The sequence below is a fragment of the Culex pipiens genome, chromosome 1 (assembly GCF_016801865.2).
Source record: "Culex pipiens pallens isolate TS chromosome 1, TS_CPP_V2, whole genome shotgun sequence".
NCBI lineage: Eukaryota > Metazoa > Arthropoda > Insecta > Diptera > Culicidae > Culex > Culex pipiens.
In genome coordinates, this window is record NC_068937.1 from 23,253,525 (window position 1) to 23,281,361 (window position 27,837).

At 35.1% G+C, this 27,837-nt stretch overlaps 6 protein-coding genes across 6 annotated transcripts in view; 3 read left to right on the top strand and 3 right to left on the bottom strand.

Annotated features, from left to right (window-relative positions):
- LOC120420200 (TATA element modulatory factor) overlaps positions 1-27,837 on the bottom strand; it is a 140,487-nt gene that overhangs the window by 75,045 nt on the left and 37,605 nt on the right. The window lies entirely within an intron of this gene.
- On the bottom strand, positions 46-27,263 carry LOC120431780 (endoplasmic reticulum resident protein 44-like). Its single transcript, XM_039596901.2, has 4 exons — positions 26,840-27,263; positions 21,583-21,658; positions 21,349-21,440; positions 46-270 (listed from the first exon to the last, which is right to left on the bottom strand). The coding sequence occupies exons 1-4, from the start codon at positions 26,885-26,887 to the stop codon at positions 187-189; spliced, it is 300 nt and encodes a 99-aa protein (XP_039452835.2). The 5' UTR covers positions 26,888-27,263; the 3' UTR covers positions 46-186.
- Positions 307-1,552, top strand: LOC120431774 (uncharacterized). Its single transcript, XM_039596895.2, has 2 exons — positions 307-894; positions 968-1,552. Exons 1-2 carry the CDS (start codon positions 655-657, stop codon positions 1,310-1,312), a joined length of 585 nt encoding a protein of 194 aa, XP_039452829.1. The 5' UTR covers positions 307-654; the 3' UTR covers positions 1,313-1,552.
- Positions 9,928-10,903, top strand: LOC120431776 (uncharacterized). Its single transcript, XM_039596896.2, has one exon. The coding sequence runs from the start codon at positions 10,242-10,244 to the stop codon at positions 10,800-10,802; it is 561 nt and encodes a 186-aa protein (XP_039452830.1). The 5' UTR covers positions 9,928-10,241; the 3' UTR covers positions 10,803-10,903.
- Positions 10,824-11,405, bottom strand: LOC120431777 (uncharacterized). The gene has a single exon (XM_039596897.2). The coding sequence runs from the start codon at positions 11,386-11,388 to the stop codon at positions 10,897-10,899; it is 492 nt and encodes a 163-aa protein (XP_039452831.1). The 5' UTR covers positions 11,389-11,405; the 3' UTR covers positions 10,824-10,896.
- On the top strand, positions 15,175-21,342 carry LOC120431781 (uncharacterized). Its single transcript, XM_039596902.2, has one exon. It carries the CDS (start codon positions 15,732-15,734, stop codon positions 16,311-16,313), a length of 582 nt encoding a protein of 193 aa, XP_039452836.1. The 5' UTR covers positions 15,175-15,731; the 3' UTR covers positions 16,314-21,342.

Here is a 27,837-nt window from a genome sequence, read left to right on the forward strand (position 1 = left end):
CAGTTCAACGAGTACCCGATGAAGCTGCCCCAGAAGAGCATCTGCAGGCTGCTGGTTGAGGAGTACGTCGATTATCAGTTCATCTGGGGCGAAAGTACCACCTTGCCGAAGGTCGCGAAGGGCACGAAGGAGTTTTGTCCGTTTCCGAAAGGCGAGTACTTGTTCAGGGACATGGTTCCGGACGCGTCATTCATACCGCCCGTGGTGCCGGCCGGGCTGTGGCGCATGTCGATCGTTGTTTTGAACCCCGGTGACGTGGTTGTGCTGCAGCTGCGGATATTTTATCGAGTCGTTAAGGGGAAGGGCATGTGAGGTTCGCTTTGAACTCTGTGGATAATAAAAGATACAATATGCGAAGACCAGCCTTAGTTGTTTGAATCCCTCTGTTGTTTTTGTCCCATTGCAAAAAGAAACATACTCTGGAGAATTTCCCTTATCCACTGAAAAAAGTAGACTTGGACATAACTTCAACATGACGAAATCCAGTCCATTGTTCGGAGGGATGCATTTGTTCTGTATAATCGCTTTGTATCATCAACTGGTTTGTAAAACGATACGATCTTAATGCAATGACCGGATTAATATGACATTAGCACGTCATCTGATCCCACCTCAACCTCTTGGTCCAAACGAACGTTCAGTGCGTCGGAAGCAATGGCGTGGCGTACAACCATTTCCACCGTTCCGTTGACGGTTCTGCTGATCATCTGCATCAGCTTCCCGTTCCGTTCCGATGGTGCCCAAAAGGTCACGCTGCAGCTGGAACGCTTCGAGCAGATCGGCGGCGCCCACTTTGTCGACTCGTCCCAGCTCCGCGTCCGGAAGTTCAACCGGACGGCGTTCGTGCTGAACGGAACGTTCGCACTGCTGACCGACATTGACGGCTCGTACGAGGTGAAGTTCCTGAATCCCGAGAGCAAAGGGTAGCCTCAATTTTTACTGTTTTATTTTTTTCTTTCTGTCGAAGGGAGCGGTCAAGGTCGCGTACAGCACCCTCGGGAACAACCAGTTCAACGAGTACCCGATGAAGCTGGCGCGGAAGCGCTTCTGCGACATGCTCGTGACCGAGTACGTCGAGTATCAGTTCATCTGGAAGAACTGCACCAACATGCCGTACATCGAGCAGGAAACGCGCGAGTTCTGTCCGTTTCCGAAGGGCGTCTACTGGGTGAGGGATCTGATTCCGGACGCTTCGTTTGTGCCGCGGGTCGTGCCGACCGGACTGTGGCGCATGACCTGGATGCTTCTGCTTCCCGGGGAGCAGGTGGCGGCGCAGTTTGCGTTCTACTTCCGGATTACGAAGGAGTTCTGACGGTGTTATGTTTATTGTTTCAATAAACAACTAATTCACTGTTTTTGTTGGAAGTCTTGATTATTCCAAATTCTCGCATAAATTTAAAAAGGTTCTACACGGAAAGCAGTTCCATCTTAAATTTAACAATTCAAATTAGCTGGCTTCAAATGGGTGAAACAGTGATTTCTTTGGTTGATTCAGCTAAAATTACAGGTAAATTTACCAACCCTGATTGCTGATTTGCTATCCAAAACTGACAGCCCACATAAAAATGACAAAAACAATATTGGTGTCTCAGCACAATTTTGCGTTACGTAGTTAAAGAACGCTTCCTAACGCCTTTTGTAGCACAGATTGTCAAGGGAAATATTCACCTTTTCAGAAAATCTTCATATAAAATCCGGGTTTCATGCGAACTATTTTGACACCTAAGAAATCCCGCCATACCTTACCTAATCTACATACCGTGGGCACTGGCAACGTATGTTTTGCGAGGTTTTGCGCTAGCAACACGGCCAGTTTTGCTGGGCGTAAAGGGCGGTTGGTGCCTAGCGCGTTTGGATTAGGCGAAACTAAGTTCAATCAAGTTAAATTAACATTATGTTAAATTTGGTGAAATCAAGTTGAATTGAACTTAAAAAAATAAGGTTGAATTGAAATTAAATAAGAAAATGTGAATTAAATTCAGTTGCATATGGTTAAACTAAGAAAAAAATTAATAGAATATAGAATATAATTCATTTAAATAGATTAAATTTAGTTAAAATTACATAAATTTAGTTAAAATTACATAAATTTAGTTAAAATTTATAAAATGTAGATAAATTCAATAAAATTTAGTTAAGTTTAGTTGAATTTAGTTTCTTTTTGTTTTATTTAGTTTAATTTGTACAAAATGTGTTAAATTAAGTTGTGTTTAGTAAAATTGAGTAAAATTAGGTTGAAATTAAGTTAAATCCAGTTAAAATATGATAAATTAAGTTGAGTTCAGTTTAATTAAATTAAATAAGTTAAATGTGGCTATATTTTGAAAACAAATAGTTGCATTTAGTGAAATTTATGTACATTTATTTAAATTTTGTAACATTTGGCAGAATTTAGTTAAATTTAATGCTATTTGATAAAAGTTTGTATAATTAAGTAAAATCAAGTTAATTTATGTTACATTAAAGTAAATCAAGTTAAATTGAGTTAAATCAGAATATATAAAGCTTAATTAAGTTGAACTAATTTAAATTTGGTAAAATTTAGTTAAATTTGGTTAAGGCCGTTGCACATATTCAAAGTTTATGAATGTTTATGGAAAATTTCAATGGAAAATCGAAGTCTAACCAAGTGAAAACAATGTAAAATGCACTTTTCTGCCTTGATAATCTTATTTAGGATGTTTGGGTATGGAATTCCGATAATCAGCACAGTAAAAATCAATCAAATCAAATCAAATTATTCGCTCTACAGCATTGCCTTGGCGTTCTCGATTGCGAGATTCCTACTCGAAACTAGGTGTTCGAAGGCTTGATTGTTGAGGCAATTGCAAACATCTTTTTACACCTTAGCTTCCATCCACCCCGGGATTCGAACTGATGACCTTTGGATTGTTAGTCCAACTGCCTACCAGCGATTCCACCGAGACAGGACCCAGGGAGACGACTCCTACACCTGGACTGAGCTAACGACCTAACCTTTTTTTAGGTTATTCCGGGGCCAACATTTACTTCCCGTCCGACGGAAGGCGTTATCAGACAAATCTCGTCCCGAAAAATGCCACCGGGACCGTCTGGGATCGAACCCAGGCCGACTGGGTGAGAGGCAATCACGCTTACCCCTACACAGCACAGTAAAAACATTTTTTAAATAATAAAATTTTTGCCCATACTTAGAAATAGAAATATGGTAAATTAAGTTTAATCAAGTTTAATAAAGTTAAGTTGAATTAAGCTAAATTAAATACAACATGTTAAATTAAGATGAGACGCGGGTTCGATTCCCGCCTTATCCACTGAGCTTCTATCGGATGGTGAAGTAAAACGTCGGTCCCGGTTTCTCCTGTCTCGTCAGAGGCGCTGGAGCAGAAATCCCACGTTAGAGGAAGGCCATGCCCCGGGGGGCGTAGTGCCAATAGTTTCGTTTTTATGTTAAATTAAGAGGCAGTATTTGTAGATTCTGCTCGGTTTGTTCTAGAGGTGGTATTGAGGTGCTCCGATTTGAATGAAACTTTCAGCGTTTGTTTGTCTATGCATGAGATGAACTCTTGTCAAATATGAGCCCTATACGACAAAGGGAAGTGGGGTAAAACGGGCATTGAAGTTTGAGGTCCAAAACACATGAAAAATCTTAAAATTGCTCGCATTTCCGTAAAACTTCATCAATTCCAACTCTCTTAGATGCATTCGAAAGGTCTTTCGAAGCCCTTCAAATTGTGCTATAGACATCCAGGATTGGTTTAACTTTTTCTCATAGCTTTTGCAAATTACTGTTAAAAATGGATTTTTTTTAAACCTTAATATCTTTTTGCAACAGCCTCCAACATCCATACTCCCATAGGTCAAAAGATAGGTAATTTCATGGACTATAAGCTTACGGTATTAACTTTTTGGCCAATCGCAGTTTTTCTCATAGTTTTACGATTTTTCTAGAACCAACATTTTACAACGTTGGTTTTTGCCCTGTAGGCCAAGAAGACGGCACATTTCGGTCTCAATTTTATCATATTCAGAATCCTCGGTCAATTTCACGTAAGTTAGGAGTATTGGAGCTGTAATTTTGATTTAAAAAATAATTAAATAAAACACTTTTGAAAAAAGAAATAGATCTTATTTACCCTATGATCAATACGTCAAATGCTGTATCAAGTAGGCGAAAACTTGTTTTACCCCTAATCCGACAAAATTCTAAATAATATTTTAATTAATTCTAAATGGCATTTTTTCCAATCAAATTCAAAATTCCAAAACCTCAATCTAATGTAAAATTTTCTGAGGATTCCGAATATGACAAAATTGAGACCAACAAGTGCCGTCTTCTTGGCCTACAGGGCAAAAACTAACGTTGTAAAATGTTTGTTCTAGTAAAATCGTAAAACTATGAGAAAAACTGCGATTGGCCAAAAAGTTAATACCGTTGGCTTATAGTCCATGAAATTCCCTAACTTTTGACCTATGGGAGTATGGGTGTTGGAAGCTGTTGCCAAAAGTTATTAAGGGTTTAAAAAAATCCATTTTTAACAGTAATTTGCAAAAGCTATGAGAAAAAGTCAAACCAATCCTGGATGTCTATAGCACTTTTTGAAGGGCTTCAAAAGACCTTTCGAATGCATCTAAGAGAGTTGGAATTGATGAAGTTTTACGGAAATGCGAGCAATTTTAAGATTTTTCATGTGTTTTGGACCTCAAACTTCAATGCCCGTTTTACCCCACTTCCCTTTGTCGTATAGGGCTCATATTTGGCATGAGTTCATCTCATGTATAGATAAACAAACCCTGAAAGTTTCATCCAAATCGGAGCACCTCGATACGACCTGTTTCACATAAGTGAAAAACTCGCTCTTAAGCAAACAGCTCAATAAAATTAAATGTGGTCAAAAAAATAATTGATTTTGGTCAAATTTACGTACATTTATTTAAATTAGGTTACATAAAATTAAGTAAAATTAAGTTAATTAAAGTTAAATTCAGTTAAATCAAGTTAAATAAAAAAATAAAGCTACAGTAAGTTGAATTAAGTTAAATTTAATTGAATTTAGTAAAATTTGGTAAATTTTAGTAAATATGTGATTATTAAATGTGGTTTTATTTAGAAAAAAAATGATGAATTTAGTTTAAATTTTGGTACATTGATTTAAATTTGGTTACATAAAACTAAGTTAAAAATAAGTTAATTAAATTTAAATTAAGTTAAATCAAGTTAAACAAAGTTAAACACAAAAAAAAATAAAGCAAAATTAAGTTGAGTTTAGTTTAAAAAAAATGGTTCAATTTGGATTTAGGTACATTTATTTTAATTTGGCAACATAAAACTAAGGAAAACTAGGTTAATTAAAGTTAAATTAATTTCAATCAAGTTAAATTAAGTTAAATCAAGGAAAATAAAGCTAAATACAGTTGAATTAAGTGAAATTTGTTAAAGTTAAAGTTGAAATTTGGTTGAGTCAATTTAGTGAATGTAGATATAATTATTTTAAATTAAGTTTCAACTAGCCAAATCAGCAAACATAAGGAAAATATAAGATAAAAGGTGATGAATTAGTTAATTTAGTTCAATTCAATAAATAATTAGTGATATTTAGGTGAAATTAAAAACATTTGGGTTTAAGGTTAAATAAAGTAAATTTTTCAAATATGTTAAAATTGGAAGGATTTGCAAAAATCGGGGAAAAAGTGTGAAAAAGTGAAATTTCGTTCATGTGAGTGAAAAATAGTATGAATTAATTTAACTAAAATTGCTCCAAATTATTCAGCAAAACATTGATAATTTAGGTTATTTTAGCACCTAAACTCCCAAGCTCGAGAAAAATGGGGAATTTCTATACAAATACCCCCTTTTTCTCGAGCTTGGGAGTTTAGGTGTTAATTAGGTCTATTTTCTTTATTTTGTTTTTTTGTATTTTTGTTCAGTTTAAAATGTAAGTTTAAGCGAATTTTACATCAAATTCTGACTTTTTAACAATTGAAAAAAAGGATTTTGTTAAAAAAGCTTAAAAACTCGAATAAAAAAATATAAACATGTAATTTTTTTCTTAAAAAACTATGGCAAATTTGACGTAAAAATAAAGTTTGAACACCTTTTATCTGATTTCAACAAGAAAAACTATGACTATCAAAGTCACCCCGGAATTCAAACTAAGGATTTTTAACATGACTATTTTAGTACAGGGTGGCCACCAGTTTTGGATTTTCAATTTCCCGGTTTTCTCCCGAGGCCTGAAGGAATTTTTCCATATAGTTTCAAATCAAATTACAAAATTTTTTTAAAGATTGAAGTTAGCATCAAAATACTTATGAACGCGTACACAACGTATTTATTTGGTTCAATATTTTTATTTCTCAAGAAAGCTTTGAAATTGAGTACAAAAAGTAAGTAGCCGTTTTCAACAGTTTTTAGTCCAAATCCTTAATTTCCATAATGCTTGTAATTTTTCATCTCCATGCTCCACCATTTTTCTTAACTTAAAATCAATAAAAAATCGTTTTGTATTAAATTTAATAATTACATAAATTATTACTGGAAAGCAGGAAAAAGCATTTACAATGTTGGGTATGAGAGTGGGTAGAAAAAGTTTGCAAAAGACAACAACATGTATGCAAATAATCTCCAGTTTTCTTTTAAAAATGCTTTTGTAAATTTAAGAAGAACAATTCTTCCAGAGAAAATTTGCCATATATTTAAACAATCGGTAACATAAAACATTTTTGCTGATCGATTTAGTATCTTTGGCAAGGATTTAGGTATTGATGAGATGATTTCTAGAAAAAAATGTAACTGTCCAAAAAAACCTCTCTGAGTTGGCCTGTACTTCAACTCCTCATCGCGACTTTCAGATCACGCAAATATAAACATTATTCTCGATACCTACATCCTTTGTATGAGCCGTGCCAAATTTATTGAAAAAAAGATAAAAAAAACATGTTTGGATGTTTATAGTTTTTGAGTAACACAGAATTTAAAAAAAATCAATTGACCGTGCTGCGATTTTCTGAACAACAGAACCGAAACAGTCAAAATTCAGTTCATATTTTTTTTACGAAATTTTCAAATGAGAATTAAATAAACCTAACAAAAACTCATTTTTTGTGTTTGGATAAAAAAGTGACTGTTTGTACTGAAATGACTATTATGCAGTTGAACTCTAAAAATATTGTAATTTTAAAATATCTGAAAATTTGAATTACAATTTTAAAATAAATTTTAAAAGAAAGATATTTTTTCAAATGTTCTGAATTAACACAATTTGATAGGCATTTAACTGTTGAAAGATTCCCAAATAATTATATAAAAATATCTTGAATACCAAATATTTCCGACATTTTAAAATTATACAAAAATACTCAAATATGATTTAAAAACACAAACACAAAGTTTCATAGCAATTTGTCCTTAATAATTTGTTTGACTGAGAAAGCCAAAAATCATCTTATAAAATACTACTGAAAACAGATTTTTGAAATTCCATTAAATGTTTTACAGTAAAAATTGTTAACAGTCCGTCTCGATTATCCGAAGGTTTGAACAATAAAAAACAATTCGTATTTTTTTATTTTCTTACTTTAAACTTCAAATTCGAGTTTAGCTACTAAATTTTAGTCACTGTTGAGTGGTTGACTGCCTATTAAATTTGAAAATTCATTTTTTTCAATATTTCATTTCAGCCCAAAATGGCCGCCATCTTGGATTTCATAATTCTAAATCATTTTAAAATAGTTTATGCTGGTGCAAATTTTATTGAATCTTTTTGTCTTCCCCCTTCAAAATTGGCCCGAAAAATCAGGGGGCAATTTAAAAAAAAAAAACTTCAAAATTATAATGAAAATTTTAATGGAGGAAGTGAAATCAATTTTAGATTCATTCACCTGCGTTCAGAATCATTTTTAGCATGTTTGGGTTGATTTAAAAATCATTTGAATTTTTGAAAATTTTCGATGTTTATTGTTTTTTTTTTTCGCTAATATTTTTGTTTTCGTCAAATTTTACATTATTTGAAATTTAATGATTGCAAAACAACTAAACTAGTGTAGAATGCATTTTAAAACACTTTTTACATGCAAATGTTGAAACTGAGAATTTTTATTTAAATATTTATGTTTTTTTATTTTTTTCCGAGGCTTTCGGATAATCGAGTCTGAACTGTATTCTTATTTTTAACGGCGCACATCAAGCTAAGGCTGTTTGCACCACGATTTTTGGTACGCAAATTTTAGTATTATCGAAATTATGGGAACTATTGGTTATTTATTCCCTAAAGTTACTGTCTACACAAAAAAATCAAGCAGATTTTGACTCTTTTTACAATCATATTGTTGAAGGGTTAAATCCGTAAGTTTGACAATTTTGAAATAAAAATTCAAAAACTTCCTTAGCTGCTGTGCAACTCAAGTCGATATTGCAATACATAATAAAACAAAAATAAATTGTTTATTGTGCTTATAAAATTCAACACTAATTGAAATAAGAATTCAAAAATCATAGCCCTGAGTAAATTTTCTATTGAACCGCGAACTTGATCGGAAAAATTGCAGCTTATCAAACATTTGTTTTTAAACCGGGTCCGGTGGTGTAGGTAGTGGTAATCGTAGTTGCTTCTCCCTCCCACGCCAAAGAAATATATCAAGGAATACTTAACAGAAAAAAAACAATCAAAGCCTAGTACCTTGAGTCTATTTCACAAATTCAAACATAATTTTCCCGAATCATTCATTTAGAATAACGAGAATAATATTCTAATAGAGAAAAGTATACGTTGAAGTTATTTAAGAGGAATGTGTCGAATTTTAACTTAACTTAAAATATTTTCCCGGTTTTTCAGTAGAATTCCCGAGTTTTTCCCGGTTTTCTCCCGCTGGACTAAATTCCCGGGTTTTTCCCGGTTTTCCCAGTTTTTTTTCCCGAGGTGACCACCCTGTTTTAGTATTGTAGTATTTTAGTATTTTAGTATTTAAGTATTTTAGTATTTAAGTATTTTAGTATTTAAGTATTTTAGTACTTTAGTATTTTAGTATTTTAGTATTTTAGTATTTTAGTATTGTAGTATTTTAGTATTTTAGTATTTTAGTATTTTTGCATATGGCTTTGCAGTCATCAATGGAAAATTTTGATAATGATTCAAAAAAAAAAAAACTAGTTCAAACAGGGATGCCAGGTTGCCAGATAAATCTGGCATTGCCAGTTTTTTTTGAGTGGCAATTTGTAAAATTGTATTTTTTATTTATTCCAGACTTTGTTGAATTGAAGCATGATGTTTATTTTGTGAAGCTATAATGCATAAAAAGTGAAAATACACAATTTTTGAATACTATTTCGCTCATTACTTTGAGAAAAGCGGCATGTCAGGTTTTTGCGAGTTTTTTTGCCAGATTATTTTTTGTTCAGACCTGGTAACCCTGAGTTCAAATAGTCTGAAAACTCGATGAGCTAACCATAAGACTTCCTAGAATACCATAAAATCTAGCTAAAATAGCTAACAGACTTTCTGAAACCATACAGCCTACACAGAAAAAAGAATTATGGTAATATTACATCTGGGAAGGGGTACATCTTTTATGTCAGGAAAAAAATGTGTAATTTTACCTCTGAAAATGTGTAATTTTACCACTGTTCTGGTGTAATGTAACTTTTTCAGTCTAAATTGAGGTATAATTACATCATAAAAGAGGTAATATCCAACCTTCTAAAACTACACCTTCTAAATTTACACAATTTTTGCTGTGTATGAAACTGACAGCATTTTCCAGCTTTCAAATTGATAAAATTTAGCTAGATTTACTATTTTAAGGTTTTGGTTTAAAGCTGTCATATCCAGGATTTTTTTTAATGATTTCTCACATTAAAAAATTATTTTTGAAAAACAACTAGTTTTTTTTAAAAAGATTTTTAACTAAATTTTAGTAAGATTCACGACAAACATTATTTTCCGTGTACGGAAATTCTTCTGAAGACGGAGATTTTGGTTGATCATCATTTTTTTAAGAGGATAAGGGAAATTCTCCGGCACATTTTATTTGTCACAGAGTTCAAAGTGAACCTCAAATGGGAATGGATAAACTCTCGATGTAGGGAATGGCCATTGTTGATAATCTGGGCAACCGTCGTGCGCAAAACTCATTCGTAACTGATTACTATTTGTAAAGCTATTATTTCAAACCCATTCATTTTTATGAGCCAATTTGGGTGATCCCAATTCTAACCTATAAAAGACGCTCTACCGAATCTGACATAACCTCTTCCGCCGTCAACCATGGTCACGTCTACTACAACCCTGCTGGCACTTCTCTACATCCTGCTTCCAGCGTCCAACCCGCTCAAGGTCGCCCTGCAGCTGGAGCGCTTCGAGCAGATCGGCGGCGAGGGCTTGGCGGACACCTCGCGGCTCCGCGTCCGCAAGTACAACCGCACCGAGTACGTCCTAAACGGAACGTTCACCCTGTTCCGGGACGTGGACGCGTCGTACGAGGCGACGGTCCGCGTGGCGTACAGCACCCTCGGGAACAACCAGTTCAACGAGTACCCGATGAAGGTCCCCCGGAAGCGGTTCTGCGACATGCTGGTGGACGAGTACGTCGACTACCAGTTCATCTGGGCGAACCGGACCAGTTTGCCGTACGTGGCGCGGGGGACGCGCGAGTTCTGTCCGTTTCCGAAGGGCGAGTACTGGGTGCGCGAGCTGACGCCGGACGCGGGCTTCATCCCGCCGGTCGTGCCGTCCGGACTGTGGCGCATGACGGTGGAGTTTTGGCAGGACGACGAGCTGGTGGTTCAGGGACGGTTCTACTACCGGGTTACGAAGGGGTTGCTTTGATGAGGGTGAAATACATGTTGATAAAGCACTTTTTTTTAGAGGATAAGGGAAATTCTCCAGCACATTTTATTTGTCACATAGTTTAAACCGGATCTCACATGCCCATTCCCTTGATGACCCGATAGTAGATGCGCAGCACCATAACCTCCACGTCACTTGGGTGCAAAAACAACAACGACATACGCCACAGCCCCGCCGGAACCACGGAAGGTATGAACGACCCGTTTACAACCGTATCCTTGAAGAAGTACTCGCCCTTCGGAAACGGACAGAACTCCTTGGTGCCCTTTGCGACGTTCGGCAGGTTGGTACTGTCGCCAAAGATGTACTGGTAGTCGGCGTACTCCTCGACCAACAGCTTGCAGATGCTCTTCCGCGGTACCTTCATCGGGTACTCGTTGAACTGGTTGTTCCCGAGTGTGCTGTACGCCACCTTGACCGTCACCTCGTACGAGCTGTCCAGATCCACGTGTATGTGAATCGTTCCGTCCAGGGCGAACACGGTCCGGTTGTACTTGCGGACCCGCAGCTTGGAGCAGTCGGCGATCTCCACGCCGCTGACCTGCTCGAAGCGCTCCAGCTGCATCTTGACCTGCTCCAAGGACGCTGATGAAAGCCAGGACCGTTGCTGCGGATGGATGCATGGTACTGACTGTGACGGGCCATGAACTCGAAGGTTTTATAGCCCCGATGGTGACGTGGTAACGTGACATCCGGTACTTCGATGATCGCTCTGAGCTTGTTTAGAAATCCAGATAACAACGTACAGGCGATCTCAGTAAGTTCGGGTGGCACCGTTCAACCGTGTCAACAGTTTAAAAAAAAGAAAATTGTAAACAAAGACTCCTGTTAGCTTTATTACATCATAATTTCAAAAACAAACAACTGTCAATCAATCTCACACGCCCTTCGTGATCCGGTCATGCGCCACAACCCCACGGGAACCACCGGCGGAATGAACGACGCGTCCGGAACCAAATTCCGGATCCAGTACGCCCCCTTCGGAACCGGACAGTACCTCCTGGTGCCCTTGGCCAGCTGCGGCAGATTGCTGCAGTTGGCCCACATGTACTGAAAGTCCGCGTACTCGTCCACCATGAACTGGCAGGCCGTCTTCCGCGGGACCTTCATCGGGTACTCGTTGAACTGGTTGTTCCCCATCGTGCTGTACGCGACCCGGACCGAAAACTCGTACGAGCTGTCCAGGTCCTTGAGCAGGTCGAGCGTTCCGTCCAGCGCGAACACGGTCCGGTTGTACTTGCGAACGCGCAGCTTGGAAAAGTCGGCGATCTCGTCGCCACCGATCTGCTCGATACGTTCCATCTGCATCTTGACCCGGCTTAGGCAGGATCCGAATGGCAGACATCCGAGGACGCTTGCGAAAGCTAGCAGCGTTGATACGGACGGTGTCATGGCCACTGTGTTTGTTTTGAACCGTTGACAAGCTGTTTTTATAGTCCGGAAGAGGGCACGTGGTAATGTCACGTTCGGACCACGATTGTACAATTGTACCTTGTTTTGAAGGCAAGATAGCATCGCGCGCAGTACGATCTGAGTTGAACAAATTGAAACTAAAATTCGAATTGTTCTAATCACGTGAAAAATTTCACTTTCAATTCATAGCTACACCCAAAGAACAGAAATGCTGTTGAAGCTGTCATACTGTGCTTACTGCAATGAATGACAGCGCGCTCGCCAATCTCTCTCTTTCTTTTGTTCACTCTCACTCTCTCTCTCTCACACTCAAAATGAAAATTCTAACTACTAGTACTCAACTCTCACACTTTTAATAGAGATGTTGTTAGGGGCCATCCAAAACATTTTAATTAACAAATTTGTTTTAATCTAGAAATTTGAAAATTTCAAAATCAGTTATTTTCATATTTTTGAGTAAGTTTTTTTTCTATTTTGTTATTTTTGAATTTAAACATTATTTTTATAGTATTTTTCAATACATGAATTACATATATGGGTCATTCCAGGTCAACTGAGTACACTTTTGGACTCGATCTTCACCGATTTGGACCAAACTTGAAGGGAACGTTTATCTATAGATAGTTAACAGAAATCCCAAGTTTGGTGCTGAATGGACCATCCCTCTATTTTTGGAACCGCCCTCTTTTTTGGTGATTTTCTAAAAAACTTTTTTTCTTTTAATCATAACTTTGCAACTATTTGAGCAAAAGACTTTCTACAGGTTGCATTTTATAGAAAATTGTCCAAGGAATTCGATAAAAATAAAATGTTAACCCTTAATTGCCCACTAATATTATATTTTAACGTTTTAAGTATAAAAATTCAGTTTTGACCAATTGATTATATTTTTATTTTTTTTTATTTTATCGCCATCGTGTTCCCCGGACAATTTTACATAATAATCAATGGAACTATACCCTTTCTCAGCCTATTTCTATTATCGGCCTATCAGCACTTTGATCATGAATTACAGCTTAAATAAAGTGTTTTTGACTGTTCCAAAGTAATAAATAGCTCAAATAAAAGTGAGCAAGCAACTCTTTATTGTTGATACATCTGCAAATGTTGATTTAATAGCGAAAAATGGCAAAAGTGATGAGAATTGGTCGAACGGCTTAGTGTGATTAAAATGGGTATATTTCCCCTAGATAATAATTTTAAACATGTTTGGGATGAAAACATTTTGAATTTTTGTGAAATTCCAATGTGCAGCACCTGAAAAACTTCTTTTTCGCAAAAAAAATACAAATTCAGTAATTTTCAATTTTTTCATCAGTTGAAAATTCAGTTAAAAAAATGGAAATGTGTTCTGTTTTGAAATTCATTTATTATTTAATTTTTAATTTTTTATTGAAATATTCCAGTCCTCAGAATTTAAGTTTCAAAGTTCTTTCTTCTAAAGTTCCACAATTAGGTTTTACGCCGACTCGATTTTTAGGGTTAGAAATTTGACAGCTTGGCTGCACTGTTTACATTTTCTCATTGAAAATGTGTTTGCGTGTGCGCTCGTGACATCACGCTGTAAAACCTAATAACTTAAAAAGTTATCAAAAAATAAAGAATTAAAAAAATAAAGAATTAAAGAAAAAATAGAACAATTTTTTCAAAATTAAAAGATTTTTTTAATTCCCAGAAAACCAAATTCAGAAAAAACAGAAGAAAATGATTAAACTCTACAATCTCTACATTGTTACATTCTTAAATGCTGTCAAGGATGGCGACAAGTCCTAGAAAACAGAAAATTAGATTACTTTTTAATGCCTGTAAATATTTTTGGGCCCACTTATAGGTATATTTTTTAATTTCTGTTTTTTTATTTACAAATTTTTATAAATCCGAAATTTTAAAAATTGTAAATCAACAATTTTAAAATTTTAGAATTCTTGGGTTTGTTTTTTTTAGTTTTGTAATTTTTGAATTTTAAAATTATATTTATAAAATTTTTGAATGCATTAATTATTGATTTTTTTTTTATTTTTCTTGGATTAGATTAGATAATGAACTACAGTCATACCCCGGTTTTGCAAGCCTCGGTTTTGCATTGCCCCAGTTTTGAATCATTCGGCTGCCTCGGTTAAGCGGAGGCATTGGCTATAATCCTATGGAAAATCATCCAAACTTCAAAAAATATAGTGTTTTGGAATCGGGATGATGTCAGCTTTTCATTGCAGCTATAATTACATGAAAACTTTCACAAAATACGTATTTTTCCTGTATTTTTAAAATGCAATGTTTCTCGAGAAAAAAAAACTCAAGATTACTGTTATTGCAACATGGGTATCAAATGATCTGGAATTTTGCATACATTTCGAATGTAATAACATTTTTTTTTTTGAAAAATACTCAACATTTTCACAAAACTACGTATTTTCGAAAAATACTCAAAATTTCCGTTTTCACAACATGGGCATCAATCGAAAAGGATTTTTTTTTAAACATTTCGAATATAATAACAACAATTTTTGAAAATACTCAAAATTTTCACAAAATTACATATTTTCGAAAAAATACTAAAAATTTCCGTTTATTTACAATATGGGTATCAATAGAAAGGGATTTTTTAAACATTTCGAATATAATAACAACAATTTTTGAAAATACTCAAAATTTTCACAAAACTTCGTATTTTCGCAAAAATAATCAAAATTTCCGTTTTTTATAGTATGAGTATCAAATGATCGGGATTTTTTCAAACATTTTGAAAGTAATATCAGATTTTCACAAAACTTTGTATTTTCGGAAAAGTACTCAAAATTTTAGTTTTTACTATATGGGTATCAAACGATCGGGATTTTTCATACATTTCGGAAGTAATAACAGATATTTCAAAAAAAAATATTTTCAGCAAAAAAAACTGTAATTACTTCCGAAATGTATGGAAATATCCTGATCATATGATACCCATATTGTAAAAAAACTGAAATTTTGAGTATTTTTCAAAAATACGTAGTTTTGTGAAAATTTTGAAAATTTTCAAAAATTGTTGTTATTACATTCGAAATTTATGACAAAATCCGAGTTATTTGATACCTCTATAACAACAACAATAAATTTGAGGTTTTTGCATTTTCAAAATAAAGGAAAAATACGTATTTTTATGAAAATTTTCATGGATGGTCCCTTAAATCATTTTCAAGAAAATCGTATTTATAGATTTTTGGGATTTTCAAGTTAAACAAATCTGTAAAAAAAAACGCAATTTTCAAGGTAAGTCACAATACCTCTGCGTACATGCCGACGAAGCTGCCGTAGAACTAAGTTCATGTTCGAACTAAAGGGTTCCATTGGACTGATGATCCGTGCACTGTTTAACTCTAGTCAATGTACGATCCAATCTTTCCAACCAAACAAGAGACCAGCTCGACTACCGGAAGTCACGATACCCGACCGCTGGGGCTATAAAAGCACCCGGCTGATCATGATTGAGCGCAAACCCCTAGTGTCAACGCAACCATGAAACCGGCCACGACGACTTTCTTCCTGGTCGCACTCGCGGTCCTCGGCCATCTACCAGCGGAGTCCGGCGCGGAGCAGCAGATGAACCTACAGCTGGAGCGCTTCGAGCAGATCGACGGCGCGGACTTGATCGACTCGTCAAAGTTGCGCGTCCGCAAGTACAACCGAACCGCGTTCGTCCTGGACGGCACGGTCGAGCTGTTCATCGATCTGGACAACGCGTACGAGGTGACGGTCAAGGTCGCGTACAGCACCCTCGGCAACAACCAGTTCAACGAGTACCCGATGAAGCTGCCCCGGAAGAGCATCTGCGCCTTCATGGTCGACGAGTACGTCGAGTATCAGTACATCTGGGCCGACAGCACCAACCTGCCGCACGTCGAAAAGGGAACCGAGGAGTTTTGTCCGTTTCCGAAGGGCGAGTACTGGTTCAAGGAGCTGGTGCCGGATTCGTCGTTTCTGCCGCCGGTCATCCCGGCCGGGCTGTGGCGCATGACGTGGGAGTTTCTGCGCCCGAACGACGAGGTCGTGATGCAGCTGCGGTTCTTCTACCGGGTCACGAAGGGAAAGACCAAGTAGGAAGGGGAAGCGAGGTTAGGTTTGATATTCAGGGTATCTGGGCAAAGTTGGTGTTGGAAATTTATGGTATGATTTATTAAACAAAATAAAAAAAATAATTCAAACAACTGACCAATTGTGTTCGTAAATTCCGCAGTTCAATCCGTCTAGGCTTTGTCTTACTATTGAAGTTGTGGTATCAGACAGTAATCCATGTTTTGTTAATTTTAATGAACATGACTTCCGTTACTCTCTTGTTGGACAACGCTTGTACTGATTCTAGTTCAGTACATGACAAGTTGAGCAACCTCAGGTCGTTGTACAATCCAATCTAGCTTCTCAAACATGACCCACAGCACTACAGAGACAAGGACAAGGGATTGGGAAGACAGGAATGGTTGATGCTCCACTTTTTCAACGGGATAAGGGAAAATCTCCACGGTATCCTCAAGTAAGTTTCGCTTGAAGTTGGGCGGATTTTGGGAAGGTTAATGATCTTCGTTTGTTCACAATTTGAGTGAGAAAGCTTTCAAATTATCTCATCTATTATTGTATGATTTTTATAAGTCACCCAGGCCTATTTTAGCGTTGGTCATTGAGATTCAATTTGAAATGCGCCTGAGAGTTAAGCAATCTTGTACAGTTCTGAAATTCAACAACGATAAATTACCATCGATGATTCCAATGGCAATCTTTTTTTTTTTATTTTTTCTCATCTAGGGACCATCCACAAACCACGTTGGCACTTTTTTGGAAATCTCAAACGATAGGTCCTTTTGTAATCTTATCGCCGAAAATTGATGGGAATTTTCATAATTTGCAATCAAACGAGGTTCGGATGTTCAGCTCAAAGATCAGAAATCACTCACTCATCACCGAACGAATCTTTGCCGACTTTAGCACGCAACCATTCGCGAGCAAACACGACAGCTGGCTGCCAGCGGCTTGCTTCACTCAGCGAGGAGAGAGCCTTTAAAAAAATACTAGCGCAACGCTCACTTGGCCTGCACTACAAAACTGGAAGAAATTGCTGTCAAATGTGACCTTGATGTTGTGTAAACAACAACATTGCAAAATATTATTGATTTCGTTGGTTTTAAGCAAAGCCGATCGCCATTTATTTCCAGTCAGCTTTGAGCGACTTAACGCAATCGGTCTCTCTGAAGCAATCGATTGGAGTGAGAGGGAGAGCAAAGAGAGAGTGTTCAGTAGCGATTGGTGTGAAAGTGACAAACGACAAAGGACTGCTTCGTTTAATACCGATATTGCTAATTTTGAAAATTTGAGTATTTTCGAAAAAAACGGTATTTTGAGAAAATTAGCATTTAAAAAAAACTCGCAAAGTGGAAATTTCGCTTCGTTTGATAATAATATTGCAAATTAGGAAAATTTTAGTACTTACGAAAAAAGGGGTTTTGGATACAGTTTTGAGTATTTATACTTTGAAACTTGCTACATTCAAAATATAAAAATATATGAAAACATTGAAAAATAACTTGATATGATTGTATTAATTCAATTTTAAAAGGATTTTTGACTATTAGATGCGGTAATAAAACCAATGATGAGGTTTATTTTGTTTGTTTTGTATTAGGGTCATTCCAGGTCAACTGAGTACAGTTTTGGACTCGACCTTCACCGATTTGGACCAAACTTGGAGGGAAAGTTCATCTACCGATAGTTAACAGAAATCTATTTTTGGCATCGCCTTCTTTTTTGGCGATTTTCTTAAAAACGTATTTTTATTTTAATCATAACTTTTCAAATACTTAACCCTCTCCCGCCCATGGTTACTCCAGAGCACCAAAAGTTTGAACTCAAATATCTCGGAACTGACACAACTTTTCATTGAGCTTTAAGTTGCAGGTGTTCATGTAGAATGTATACTAACATCTCCCCAAATTTTATCAAATTTGGTCGAACACAAGCAAAGTTACAGTACGAAATGTAAACAAAAATGGGCAAATTTTAGGGAAATAAATAAGACCTGTTTTCAAAAGCCCGTAAAAATTACCAAACACAAAATTTTATGAAACAAAAAATGTTTTGCTATCATTTGAACCTTGGACAAGAACCCCTGTGAATAACATTGTGAGTTTGGACCAATTTTGAGTGTTTTTCAACCTTTTTCATTTGGTGCACCAGAGCACCACCTAGGCATATGAGCAACTAAATATTTAGGAGCACTTTTTTCTAAATTACAGAAAAAGTTTATTTTTACCAAAACAAAAGTTTATAAACATTTTGACTATTCATAAACAAGACAAAACATTGTTATTAGACCGATGGTTTTATTATTTTCCTTATTTTTCATGAAAATTGTTGTTTGTGAGTTTTGAATGAGCCAATCAAAGAAATCTAAAAATGCTGAGATTTTTGAATTTGTAATTCATACTTCAGAAATATAGTCTTACAGCAAAGAATAAGTAGTTTTAACACATTTCGAAGCATTTTCAAACAACTGAACCAATAGATTTGAAGAAAACGAGATTTTGTGATTTAAAATAAAGTTGCTCATCTTCCTGATGGTGCTCTGGTGCACCACTTCAAATTCAACTTTTTTGCACCAATTCGATGTTTATGGGTCAAAGTAAAGTATTTCCTGCAATATTGTACCAAAATTTAGCCATTTACTATTTTTACGATAAGCAAACAGCTCTGGGCGTTAGAGGGTTAAGCAAAAGACTTTCTACAGGTTGCATTTTATAGAAAATTGTTCAAGGAATTCGATAAAAAATAAATTTTAACCCTTAAATGCCCACTAATATTATATTGTAACGTTTTAACCCGCTACTGCCCGAATTTTTTTTCGATTTTTTTATTTTTCCCGTGTTTAGGAGGTCATTTTAAGCAACTTTTGTTCTACGAAAAACTTGACTTCTCCTGTTTTATATTTTTCTTGTTTTATTTTTAGTATTTTAATTTGCTTTTATCTTGTTTAGTTTATGTATGTTTTAAGTAGTATTTGGCCTATTCTACCACCTCTAATCATTACATTTTGCCTATCTAATTTTTTCGTGTTTTTACAGTCACTTTTTTAATTTTTTGCTTGTTTTTCACATTTACTGCTATAAAATGGCACCATCATCATTAAACTTGTAACAAAATTCGTAGAGGCATAGTCTGGGACACTTGAAAAATTACTGCATACTTCTTTTTACTTAAAATATAGGAAATGTTAGTAAAAAACACAGTCAAAGTTGACCTTAGTTGATTATTTTAAAAAAAACATTGGCAAAGTCACATAAAAAAAGTGAAACTTCCAACCCATAAATTTTCTAAAATTTCAAGAGTTCTTCTTTCCAATGCTTTTTAAAGATCAAAAATTGGTTGAAAAATTGATTTTTGGCGATTTTTTAATCGAAGCCCGTCTAAGGGCGTGGTTGGGTTTTAGAAGGTTAAGTATTGTCCACGCTTTTTACACATTTTTGTATTACTTTGTTTCGAAAAAAAACAAAGTCCACCAATACAATTTTGGCAGCGATCAATAAAAAAATGGTAAGTAAATATTCTAAAATCTGTAACTTTTGAATGAATTTTCTGATCAATGTCTTCGGCAAAGTTGTAGGAATTGTGGAGGACTATTTAGAAAAAAAAAATAGGTACACGGAAAAAATGCCAATTTACAAATTAACTTTTTTCACAAACACTCAATTTACCAAAATACGTATTTTTAGATTTTCAAGATTTGAAATTTCTTACATAAATTGTTTTTGACCTAATTTTTTTATGTAAAATTGAATTTGCAATCGAAAAGCACTTTACAGATTTCTTGATATTGGGCCCCGTTTTCAAGCCACAGTCACGTGAGTTTACAGTTTTTCGATTTTTAAAAAAGTAGTGACCATGAGTGACCATTTCGTTTTTTTTCAAGTTTCAGAAAATTTGCTTTAAAAATGTCTAAGAAACATTGAAGATTGGACCTCTGATTGCTGAGATATACTGGCTTAAAGGAAAAGGAACAGGTTTTCTAAGTCTTACTCAAACAATCCTTCATTTTCTAATGCCAGCAGCTAATGGTCCGATTTGCATTGTTAAAATATGAAACATTTGTGAAATTCTTCGACAATTTTTTTTCTTGAATTTTTTTGTTAAAATTTTTGCGTTATATTGAATGTTTGGCCCTTTTGAAATGTTAGTCTTGATTCAACAAAAAAAAAAAATTGTTTTCGAAAAGATCGGTGGAAGATTTTTGCGTGTTCTTGTCCCCTAGAACATATCTGGAGTTTTTTTTGAAATGGTCCAATAAACCAAATTTTCAGTTTTTGCTTTTTGGATGTTTTTTTAGTACCCTGACTCAGGGCGGTTTCAAAAACACCCAAAATACAAAAACTGGAAATTTGGTTTATTGACCATTGAAAAAAAAAACGCCAGTTATAAAAAAAAACTTGACAATAAAAAAAAACGTAAAACGTAAAGATATGGAGTTTTGAGAAAAAAAAAGTTGATTCAAAAATCGACAAGTTTTTTTTTCCGTGTACCTATTTCTTCTGAATATTCCTCAACAATGCCTACAACTACAGAAATTTCATTCAAAAAGTAACACAACATTGCTTCTTTGGTCATAAGGAAGGCCCTCACAAGGTTTGGGCAAAATAAAAAAAAAATAAAAATGGTCGAAATCGGCCGATTTCGTAGAGAATTGCTCAAGTGTTAAATTTTGCATTTTTAATCAAAATTAGTTGAGTTTTGAGTTAAATTATTTTCAAAATCTAAACTATAAAAAAATGCAGCAATACTGAAATGAAATGAAGAACCCAAAACTAGAAGAAACAAAAAGGTGCAGGGTGTTATGTTGGAGACATGCCCAACAGTATAAAGAACTTTGCAATCGCAACATCGACAGAGCTCCCGGTCATTTTGGCTTCCAGGGACCTGGACCTGGCAGGAGATATATTCTCCTCGACGTCTAGCAAAAGAATAATTTCAATATCCACATACCATTGTTATGTTGCGATGCAGACCCCTTTCCCTTCTTGGTACGTGAACTTCAAGAACCCACATTGAAACATTTTCTGAACAAAGATCTTTCCTTTTTTCCATCCAAATCACTCACCTTGTCGGCCGCCTCGTCAAAGATGGGCTGCAAAATGTTGCTGAACCGGCACCATTCCGCGTAGAAATTGATAAATACTAGTTCATTAGAAGCTGCAAAATAAGAGGTGGGAAGATAACGTTTTAGTGAGAAATCAGTCAATTGTCTTATCAGGAAGAAAGAGTTGAGTTGTCGTCAGACAAGACATTCCACTTTTGGGACTTCTAGTGATAAGAGAGAGACGGACAAACTCACCTAACGTCATATCCAGGTTCTCACTGTTGAGCTGCACCGCTCCGCTGTCCGTGGGATTGTAGAACAGGTAGACCACCTAAGCAAAACAAGGAAAAAGGGATAAATTAGCACATGCATAACTTTAAAAATTAAGTCAAATTGATTCATGTATTCACATTTGAATCGCTTCGCGAAATCGAAAGTCGACGAGTTGGGGAAGTCTATGAGTCTCAAAATTGGCGCTTCGAACAACGCGCGGCACAGAGGAAATGCAAATAACCCAACGTGTCTTGATGATGGTTATGAAACATGAAGATGCCAATGACTCTTCTTCAATCATCTTCGTTGACTTTTTTTAGGTTGGAGTCTGGAGTCGACCCAGTTTAACCGGTTGATCATCTTGGTCGAGCTGATTGGGATGAGTCTAGTGTCACACACCGCCTACGTCACAACCTGGCTTAGTCTAAGTCGTGGCACTCGTCTGGCGATATTATCAGCAATTGTTGTAACAGCTCACGCACAAGTGCTTATTTTGCCATTAACAACCTCAGACAATGGCTTATCATTCACAGGTTTTGCTTCAGAACCGGAATTTTCCCATAAAGTCCCAACCACCAAAACAGCTGAAAACGAGCCAAATTCATATCATCAAGGTAGGCCAAGCCTGGCGGTGGTGGTGTGACTAAACAACAACAAAACATCGTGCCGACGACGACTACTGTGATGATGTCGGTGTATGCGGCAAATGCAAAATGTCAAACGCTGATTCGTCCAGCGCGGCCCGGCTAAACCGCTCCATCACTATCGACACGACGAAGTTTACTAATACTGCTGTGTAAAGCTAGTAGTTTGTGGCACTAGTTTGCGGTTAGGGTGGTTCTGAAAATATGATTGTTCACATTTTTCTTGATAACTTTGACGATGCCCAGTGAGAAAATCCTTGAAATTTTCGCTTGTAGGACCACTACTTGAAAGTGGCTCGATGTTGGTCAGACTTTTGACACTGTATTTTTTTTCTCTAGTTGATTCCTTTCGATGTTGGTCCAAGTGAACTTAAAAACACTAAGAGAAATGGAATGCTATAAAGCATCATGTTTTGACAAGTGTGATAAAAACATATTCTCTCTTCGAGTTGCAATAAAATGAAAAAGGGCAAACGTTGTCTCAGCTGGTTTCAAGAAAGAATAAGACTGTATTTACTCAATGCGATGCAATATAAAATCATCAAGACGGCACAACTAAAGATGCTAACTGCTTTGAACATTCCAATGCATTGAACTTAAAAAAAAAATCAAAAATCAGATTTTAAAACCATAACCAAATCTTGAATCTGCAAAAGGCATTGAAAAGTAGAATTCTTAGTGTTTTTGAAATCTTCAGTTTAATAATTTTATTTGTCCAAGTCATTAAGGTCAATGCTTTAGAAAAAAAAAGAAATTTTTCTGGGAAAACCATTAGCCCGTAATTTATTTACCAAACTTTCTATGTCAAAATAAATTTGTAGTATTTTTTGTAGCAAGTCCGAAACTGCGACCTTGAAGCAAACTTTTGTTTTTAATGTGAAGCCACTCAAAAAATCAATCAAAAAAGTTACTGAATAACTATTATGATTGGAGTTTGTAGAAAAAAAAACCGTAAACCGGGGTGACTTTGACAGGATTTCAATTTATTTTTGGAATATTTTCCAACTGGTAAGGTTTGTATGAAGCTTATTATTTTTTAAACATGTACTGGGGTAGGCCACACAAGGTCCATGCACTATTTTTTAGAAAAAATGTTATTTCAATAGTGTTTAAAAAAGTTGAAAATTCTTTTTTTGAACTCCGTTTAAAGTGTTCAAATGTTACTTTTACATCAAATATACCACCACTAAGGTTATCAGTTTAAATCAGGTTAAAGAAGAATAAAATCAATGTTTATTTTTAGTTAACCAAGTGTATAAGCTTTTTAATAAAATTCTTAAAATTTTAAGTAAAAATGTTAAAGAGTCAAGCTAGTTTTGTTTATACAATTTAAGATTCATATTGCATTTTAAACTGAATTCGAATCACGAATCAGCTAGTTAACCAAACTGGGAGTTTTTTTTTAAATCAATTGATTAATGTTAAAAAGGGATCCTAAATAAAGTTTAAAATTTTGATATCATTATTCACATCAGTTTAGTTTAATTTCAAGGTGAGCAAAACCGCTCTTCTTAGGAGCCGCTCATTTCCGCTCGCTCATTTAAATGAGCGGTTCTTTTGAACAGCTCTTTCGCCTTTTTTCAAAATTTGGATGAAAAGGGTATTTTGAAAATGGTGTAATTTTTTAAGATTTATTATTTATTGAACTTTTATAAATTATTGGAAAAAAAAAACATAAAACGAGAAGATTCGCTTGAAAACTATGTCGAGATTTTTGATCTAAACATTCAAATAATTGAATGGGGAGAGCACTCAAGCTTAAATCTATGATTATGGATAAAATTATAATTAATTTTACAAAATTGCGTTGATTTCTGCCCCTAAATTAAACAACAAATTTTATTTCGAAAAAATATTTTGCAAACTCTATTGGCATACATAAACTAAACGACATGCGACGCCTAGTGTTGAGTAGCAGAACAGAGCGAAGAATGTCGATTGAATTTTTTGCCCTTTGAGGTTATGTATGCGAATTCTGTTTTGTTAAATTCCAGCGTTCAAAACAACTTTTGAGCAAAAATTCAAGCTGATGATTATTTTTTTTCAAAAACTTTTTTATTGCGTTAATTTATAGAGGGCAAAAAGTTTACACTCGTACTACTTGAATTTTTTCTCAAAAGTTGTTCTAAGAGCTGTAAATTCAATTTTAAGTTTGCATTCCGAACAGCGAAAATTTAAATCGTCATTCTTCGATGCTTTGCGCCATCTGTCGGATTTATGGAGCTTTTAATCGCGAATTCTAAATTTCATTTTGATCGATAAAGTCTTTACCCGGGCAGACGGAAATAATTTGTTTTGGTGTTTAAAAATACTAGGCCAATAACATTTTATGTTATTTATAACAAGATTTGTTATTCGTCGTTAGGATTTTTTTGTTACGGGATTGTCATTGTAATAACAGAATTATAACATTTTTGGTTATTCTTCGAACAAATCTTTGTTATTTTAACAACTAATCCGATCATCTCAGGTATTCTTTCATAACAAAAAAAAAAAATTATTCCTAAGTTGTAGGCTTTCAACCAATATCAGACCAATAACAAATTTTGTTATGATAACATAAACTGTTATTAAACCTTTATGCAAAAATCGATTTTACGAAAAGATTCCATAACACTTTCTGTTATGTTAACAGTATTTGTTATTGAAATGGCATGAATTTGGTTATTACCGTCTGTCCGGGTAAATCCAAACGTTTTATCGGGTAAAATGATTTTTTTGGTCTATCTCTAGCTTAATTCTAAGCGATAGAGCGAAATTATTATTTAAAAAAAAAATGAAACATTTCATTTTGAAGGATTTCTGTTGGTTAAAATTTTGGATTGTTTAAAAAAAACTTGCCCAGAAAATTGATTTTCTTTTATTTTTTTCATAAAATTTTTATTAGGTCCTTTTCGGTGCTGGGACCTGGTTAGGACCGAGTCGGCTTTTGTAATTACATTTTACTTAAAGCCAAGAGTAATTACAGAGGATCATGTGTGTAAATGTTAGTGGGAGGGAAGCCGATTGGATATTGAAATTGTTATAAACTTTTAAAAATTTAGATGTAAAATATTTAAAATGTAAGATTTTTTAACGAACTTTTAAGACCATCAAAGATAGATTCTTTTAAAGAATAGTGAACTTGCAAAAATACTAAAGAAAGAAACACTTTTTCTCTTTTTTTTAAACTGCTTATGTTTGAAAGAATGGAAGAAAAGACACTAAAATATTACAACCATCAAGAATTGTTTATTTTTAAAGAATGAATAAACTCACACAATATTTTAGAAGTCAGACTTTTCTATTTATAACAACTGCTCATGTTCGGAAGAATGGGATAACTCACAATATTATGACAAAAAAAGGAAATAGAAGTACTCTTAAAAAATAGTTTCGAAGTCATGCTGTTTATTTGAAAGAACTGCTCATGAAGACTGGAAAACAAACGAAAAAAAGAACGAATTTGTTGGTAAGAAAATAAATTCTACTAAAATATTTACAAGTTTGACCTTTTGTCGTGTATCATAAAGCTTGAGGGCTAAATTTCTAAATTATGAATTTAAAGTGTGATTGACAAATAATTCAAAAACATCTTCAAGTTTGAAGGTTATTTTAGTAGCAAAAGTTTCTGTTTAATTGTGTTTTTTTAGATTCTAGCTTTCAACTAGTTCTGATGGCAAAAAAAATCATATTTTAATGAAAGTCTTTTCCTAAGACGTTTTAGGAATGTTGTAATTATTATTTATGAAAAAATAGGGATTTTTTTAAAAGTCAATAAATTTAGTTAACGCAGCTTTGTTGCAGACAAATCATATCTCTTCTTGCATTGTGTTGTTTTTCATAAATTTTGAGTATTTTTATATGTATTTATCACATTTGGGTCATTCTCCGCCGCCAACTCACACAGCAGATCCTCGACTCCTCTTCGATTGGTGTGAAAATTATTCCTTAGGTGCAATTTTGGTACCTGATCACGAATCCGAGGTCCGTTTTATGATATCTAGTGACGGAGGAGCGTTATGGCCTCTTTTATTTTAAACATTTAAAAAAAGGACGTATTTTCCATAATTTGCAGTCGAAATTTAATTTCTAGTAAATCTCGATTAACTAAACTAACATAAAATACGTTATTCAACGCCATTCCGTTTATGACACGGCATAACTAATTTGATGTTTTATATCCCTTCACAGAATCCTCTTTGCGATTAATGCAACACAGTAGGGCTGACCACTTAAAATTTGATTTAAATTTGGGCGTTATCAATACATAATGGTTTTGACGATATTTTTATTGAAATACATGGATATTTGTAATTTTGTGCATTTTTTTTTTCAAGGTTAAAGCTAATCTTATTTGAGCAAATTCAATAAATTTAAATATTCAAGTGACCACCCTAGGACACAGCCAAATCTTCAAGTTTTGTTGCACCCACGAAAAATACTCAAAAAAATTGCATCTTTTCAAGAAGAAAATCCAACCCCAAAATCTCCAGCAGCCAATAAGAAGCAGACAGGTGTGGCATGCCGGGCAAGGGTGGTCCGGAATAGCGGAAGAACAGAACGGAAAATCAACCCTTTTTGATCTAAAATTTTCTCCAGCCAATTAGACTCACCATCAAATAGCTGAATATCGCCGACTTTGCACTGCTCAGCACATTCATTGTAGAATCTTTTTCGGAGGATTTTTCTTTCCCGTGACCAACTTAGGGGGTGGAATTCACTGCCGGAACCCGAAACTAACTAACTAACCGCCGCGACGAGATCTTCCGGAACTGTTCCGACGAAAGGTTTCTTTTTTTTCTAGCAATTTCCAACCAAAGTTTGCTGACGACGACCCGCGCGAACCGCTGCTGCTGCTGCTGCGTTTTGTGAGATCGAAATTGTGTGTGATGCGGCGACGACCGACGAACCGAACAGCAGCCAGCGAGTCCACCAAAATTAGACAAAATTTTTGACAACCTGACGGTTTTCTGTTTCTTTTCTTTCGGACCTTTTTTTCCTTCCTTCCCCTTTGAGCGATAGAAGCGCACGTCAGCGGATTGGAATGACAGCCAGCGCCAGCGCTGTCACTGTCAGATGGAAATGCGCAGGGTGGAGGAGAGAAAAAATGCCAGGGCCCTGTCATGGCTGCCATTTCATGAAATGGAAATCATTTTGATAAATTTTGAAATTTTCATTACAAATTTTCCAGCTGTCCATACCAAAATGATATATGAAAATTCAAAAATCTGTATCTTTTGAAGGAATTTTTTGATCGATTTGGTGTCTTAGGCAAAGTTGAAGGTATCGATAAGGACTACACTGAAAAATGATACACGGTAAATTTTTTTGGTGATTTTTTATTTTAATTTTTGTCACTAAAACTTGATTTGCAAAAACACATTTTTTTAAATTTTGGGTATGTTTTAGTGAACATCAAATGCTCACTTTTCAGAAATTTCCAGAATGTTCAAAAAAATCGTTTGGCCGACTTACTGATTTTTTCAACTTAATTTTTCGGTGTAATAGAATAAATAGAATTTGCAATCAAAAAGTACTGCAGTGAAATTTTGATAAAGGACACCGTTTTCAAGTTAAAGCCATTTTTAGGTAACTTTTTTGAAAATAGTCG